At 70.3% G+C, this 5,587-nt stretch overlaps 1 protein-coding gene across 1 annotated transcript; it reads right to left on the bottom strand.

The window, feature by feature from the left end:
• Positions 1-4,519: 4,519 nt before the first annotated feature.
• On the bottom strand, positions 4,520-5,014 carry AURANDRAFT_6820 (hypothetical protein; the record flags this gene model as incomplete). Its single annotated transcript, XM_009044154.1, has 1 exon — positions 4,520-5,014. A coding segment is annotated over one exon (495 nt), but the record flags the coding sequence as incomplete, so codon positions are not given.
• Between the last annotated feature and the right edge of the window lie 573 nt (positions 5,015-5,587).

Raw genomic sequence — 5,587 nt, 5'->3', positions numbered from 1 at the left:
GGACGCCGCAGACGACGAGGCCCTCGTCGTCGACGACGCGGATGCTGGCGAGGCGCGTGACGAGCGCGCCGCCCGCCTCCTCGATCTCGCACGTGGCGTGCGCGCGGAGCGCGGGGAGCGCCGCGACCTCGAGCGCGGTGAGGCCCGGGACGAGGACGCTGCACTTGCGCTCCTGGAGGACCTCGCCGTCCGGCGCGATCGCGGCGCCGTACGCGGCGACGAGCGCGAGGCCCGTGTCGACGGGCGCCTCGAGCCAGGCGTCGTCCGCGAAGAACGCGGCGGAGCCGCCGGCGTCGCGCGCGGCGTTGACGAGCGTCGCCGACCGGGCGTACGTCGCGGCGCCGTAGCCGAGGGCGCCCATGGCGTCGCCCTGCTGCCAGCCCTCGCAGCTCCGGAACGGAGCCAACGGGGCGCCGGGCAGGCTCAGGACGATGGAGCTCTCCGGGGCCAACATGAGCGCCGCGTAGCGCGCGATGCCGCCAAAGCCGGGAAGCACGCGGAGGCTGGCGACAATCGAAGCGCGGCTCAGCTCGTTGAAGGCGTTCTTCTTGTCGAGCGAGAAGACGCCGCGCGGCACGAAGGTCTCGTCGTCCTTGTGCTCCGCGTTGTACGCGGCTGCGGACTCGAGCGCCAGGCGCGCCGCGGCCGCGTAGCAGGCGGCGCCGTCGCGCACGCCGCTCCCGAGCTGGACCGGAGAGAGGACGCGCGCGGCCGTCTCGCGGAGGCCCGCGACGATGCTGCGCGTGATCGCGCGGCGCTGCGCGTTGCCGACGGCGATCGGCCGCACGCCGGCGCCGCCGTCCTTCAACAGGGCGACGAGCTTGATGAGCGTCACCGCGGCGTACCACCAGGGCGGGAGGTCGCCGTTGACCTCGAGGGTGCAGAACTCGTTCAGCAGCGGCATCACGCGCGCCGCGCCGGCGTCGAAGTGGAACCGGTCGAGCGCGGCGAGGAGCTCGTTGGAGACGCCGTCGGGCCCCACGCCGACGTGGCGGGGCAGACGCCGGAGTTTGCCGATGAGGTCGACCTCACTACGCGCGACGCCGACGAAGCCCGCAGGCTCGACGTCGCGGGCGCGCAGCGTCGCCTTCCGCTCCGGGTGTTTAGCCCGGAGCGCCTCGACGACGCCGTCGTCGCGGAGGTCGCCGGTGCCGTCACTCGACAGACACGCGGCGGCACGGGCGAGCTCGCCGGCGGCGATGAGCCGCCGCGCGCGCACGACGACGGCCGCCTCCGAGCGCGGCGGCGCGGCGCCCGAGTCCAGGCGGAGCCGGGCCCGCAGGCGGCTGCGGTCCTTCTTCCACCAGGACACTAGCTCAGAGAGCCGGCCCTGGCGAAAAAGGTCAAACCGCGCGTGATAATCCACGCCGGCCTTGACGGGCCCGCGCTTGGAGTACCACGGCTTTCGCCATAATAGCTGCGGCAGAGCGAGGATCCACAGGAGCGCGCGGTCGCGCCGCTCCTGTCCTTGATCCTGCTCCGCCAGGAACCTCGCGTGGACGTCGGCGACCGCCGCGGCCCAGGGCTCGACGAGGCTCTTGTGGGGCACCCGGCAGAGCGCGAACTCGGACGCGGCGAGGGCCTCGGCAGGCACGTCGTCGATGGCGGTCCACTGGTCAGCCTCGACGGGCGGCCTCCGCGTCGGCCAGGGCGGCCGGGAACGCGCCTCGGTCTCGGCGAGCTCGCGCTCGCGCGCGGCCTGTCCGCTCGACAAAGCCAGCCTCGCGTCCGCGACCAACGGCCTCGACCGCGGCCCGTTCCGCTTTTTTCAGCGCCGCCTCGAGCGCCTCCTCGGCGATCCGGCGGGAGCGGCGCGGCGGCTCGGGAGCCACGGGCGCGACGAGCAGGTCCGCCAACGCGGCACGCGCCGCCGCGAGGTGCGGCAAGAGCGGCGTGTGCTGCGTCGCCTCGTAGGCGCCGGCCATCTCGCGGAACGTCACGGCGAGGACGCCCGTCTCCTCGGAGTGCGCGTCGCCCGGCGGCGCCCGCTGGGCCGACCGCAAGGTGGGCATGGTGCTGCTGCGCATGCGGCTGCTGCGCATGGGTCGCGCTGCCGAGTCCCCTTCCCCGACTGCCCGTAGCCCGAAGGTGGGTCTTATGTCAGCTGGGGGGCCCGGCACGCGCGCCACTAGCGCAGCGCCGTCGGCGTCGTCGTCGGCGACGCCGTCGTCGTCCGTGTCGCCGTCGTGCTCTGTGGGCTCGTCGGCGCGCTTGGCCACGCTGCCGGCGCGCGTCCGCACCATGACGCGGCGCGACTAGCGCGCGGCGCTAGCGTCCGGCGACCGGCGCGGGCAGCGATCGAGCGCTCGAGACGCTCGACGGCCCCGCCGCGCGACGCTACGGACCGCTGCGCGGGTGTCCTCTTGCAGCGGCGCGTCGCACGTCGGCGTCGAGCGCCGCCTCTGGAAGGGCAGCCGCTGGAACTCGCCGCACGTCGCCGACGTCACGCCGCTCGCCGCGAGACTCGCGGAGCGCCCTCGACAACCCCTTCGAAGGGCGCTGCAACGCTGCAGGACACGGCGCAGACACGGGAACCCACCCGGCGCTCACACGCACCAGGTAGCCACCATAGTCCACCGGCCGCTTGTTGATCCTGCCAGAGAGAGCAAAAGAAAGCTTCTCGTTGTTGAAGTCAAACTTTCCGTCGTCTTCGGCAAACGACAGCCGTCTTTAGGTAAGACTTTAATGAATATCAGCAACCAGAATACAGCGCTACTTGCGCGAGGACGGCGGGGACGACGACGATTCTGAGGACCGGGACGAGGGCAGAAGATGCTGAGGACGGCGAGGACGGCGGGGACGGCGAGGACAGGCAAGGATGTTGAGGACCGGGACGGCGCGTCAGGAGCCCCGGCTCGTCGCGCCGCATATGGCCCCGGCGAAGAAGTCCGCGCTCGGGTCGCCGGCGCAGCCGAAGCCGACGGGCTCGGGCGCGCCGCCGACGGTCCTCCTCGGCGAGATGATGGGCTCGAGGCCGGAGGCGACGGCGACGGCCGTCGCCGTCGTGTGGTGCTCCGGATGGTCGAGGACGCTCTCGAGGTGGTGCAGCGCGCGCATCGTCTCCTCGCCGGCCGTCGCCAGGCGGCCCGCGACGGCGTCGCGCGGCGCGGTCGCCGCGGCGCCGAGCTTGCTGAGCACGCGCCCGGCGACCTCGCGCAGGGACTCCGGCGGCACGACCGTCGCCGCCTCCGGAACGATCTCCAACACGGAGACCGCGCCGATGCGGCGGTGGTCGACGAGCTCCCGCGAGCGCCTGATCAGGTCGTAGCGGATCATCTGCCAGCAGCCGTAGGCGCGCATGTGCTTCGGAAAGGCGTAGAACATGCCCTCGTCCATCAAGGCCACGAAGTCGACGCCGGAGAGCGCGTAGACCTCCGTCGTCGCGCACGCGCGCACGGTGTAGAGCCGCGGCCGCGGCTTCTTGTCGCCGACCGTGAGCATGCAGATGTCCTCGCCGATGGTCATCTTGGCCGAGAACAATTTGAAGGAGAGGATGGGGTTGATGGACTTCTCGCCTACCACGTGCGACGGGGTCGGATGTCTTCACATCTTCGGGCGACATTCGCGCGAAACACGCGCCCGTCGCTCGACGCCGCTTCTCGCCCCAGCAGATGCAGCGCCCGTTTTGGATCACGTACATCTCCTCGTTCGGCGTCATGTTCTGGTGGATCAGGAAGTCCCGGTCCATGAAGAATTTCGTCGATAATAAGTGGCTCACGGCGAGCACGAAGTTGTCGTGCTCGTAGATGAAGCGGTTGATGTCGCGCTCGAACGCGAACCCGAGCTCGTAGCTGTGGACGTCGACGCGCGAGTGCACGAGGTCGTGCTCCTCGGACTGGTCGTCGTCGTAGCGCACGGAGAAGAGCAGGGCGTCGTCGACGTGCGTGATGACGCAGGGCCGCAGCGGGCCGGGCCGGTCCTGCCGATTCTTGGATTTCGGGTAGACCGCGAAGCGCGTGCCCGGGTAGAGGCGGAACGTGCGGCGCACGGCCTGCTCGTAGAAGCCGATGCGGGCGACCTCGCGGCCGAGGTTCTGGTGCGCGACGATGGCCTTGAGGGTCGGCGAGAGCCGCTCGAGGATGCGCTTGTGCTGCTCGTCGCGGAACGTCTTCTCCGCGAGGCCCATGTACTCGCGGAGCTTCATCCGCAGCGCCGGCGGCGTGTTCTGCTCGTCCAGGTAGGAGTTGAGCATGTCCAGCGTCATCGTGTAGTCGTTGCCCACGGGGTCCATGTTGCCGACGACGTTGCACAGGTCGCCGATGAGGAACGCCATGACGATGCAGCCGACGAGGCCGACGATGAGGCAGAGCACCTCCTCGGCGAGGTTCGTCGTGAAGAAGTCGCCCTGGAGCGTGCCCAGGGCCCAGGTCAGCGCGTCGACGTACTGGGCCCAGATGCCCCGGTTCCAGAACCGCGCGAGCACCGTCATCGCGCAGTCGCTGTCCGGGCGCCAATTCTCGAGGCCGCCGCGCTTCTTGTGGCAGTCGTCGAGCGTCACCGCCGCGATCATGCGGATGGCGCAGGCCGTCCAGTGCAGCAGGAAGAGCAGGATGGCGATGTACTTGCAGACGGCCTGCTGGCCCGCGCGCATCGTGTTCCGCGCGGCGATGCGCGCCATGATGCGCGGCTGCTTGAGGACCCGGAGCATCTTCATGAGGCGCACCATCCTGATCATCTTCAGGAAGCCGCTCCTCGTGCTGATGAGCTGGTACGGTAAAATCGACAGGAGGTCCAGCAGGAACCAGGAGCACACGTAGTTGACCGCGATGCGCCGCCGGGAGACGACCCACTCGTTGTCCTCGAAGAACGCCGTGTTGAAGCAGAGGCAGAGATCCGCGAAGAACATGATGTCGACGACGCCGTTGAGCACCGCCAGCACGATGTACTTGTTGTAGCCCGGCGGGTCGCCCGCCGTGAAGTTGTCCACGAAATCGTCCGGCGCGCGCGTGAAGCTGATCTGGAACGGCGTCACGAGCATGACGTAGAAGATCAACACCATCAACCAGACGTCCCAGCCGAAGCGCGCGTCCGTGCGCGGGTCCTGGACGGGGAAGACGCGCCTCCGCGGCTGCTTGGGGAAGGGCGCGTGCTCCGCGTTGACCTTCTCGTCGAGCTTGGGCTTCCGCGCTTTGTGCAGGAGGAAGCTGCCCTTCTTGCCCTCGCGGCCCTTCGAGTCGTGGATCGACTCCAGCGACCGGTGCGTCAGCTCCTCGATGCTCTCCGGCTCTTCCGCGGCGCCGCGGCTCTGCTCCGTCTCGACGCGGCCGTGGCCGCGCGCGGTGAAGCTCACGTATTTCGTCTTGGCCGGCAGCGCGCGCTCCGGGGGCGCCGGCGCGGCCGCGGGCGTCGGCGCCGCCTCGTCGTCGTCCTTGGCCTCGTCGCCCCGACTGGGCCGCCGCTTCAGCTTCCGCGAGCCCTTCCGCGGCTTCTTTTTCAGTTCCTCGACGCCGACCTGGAGGGACGAGACCATCTCCTGGAGGCGGCGGATCTCGTCCTCGCGCTGGACGTCGTTCTTCTTCCCGTCCCTCGGCGGCTCCCCCATGCTGCGGCGCAGGCGGCGCAGGATGCGCCCGAGGTACCGGCTATG

The sequence above is a fragment of the Aureococcus anophagefferens genome, assembly GCF_000186865.1.
Source record: "Aureococcus anophagefferens unplaced genomic scaffold AURANscaffold_154, whole genome shotgun sequence".
In the NCBI taxonomy this organism is placed as follows: domain Eukaryota; class Pelagophyceae; order Pelagomonadales; family Pelagomonadaceae; genus Aureococcus; species Aureococcus anophagefferens.
Note: the sequence above shows the minus strand (reverse complement) of the source record. Positions and strands in the feature narration are given on the sequence as shown.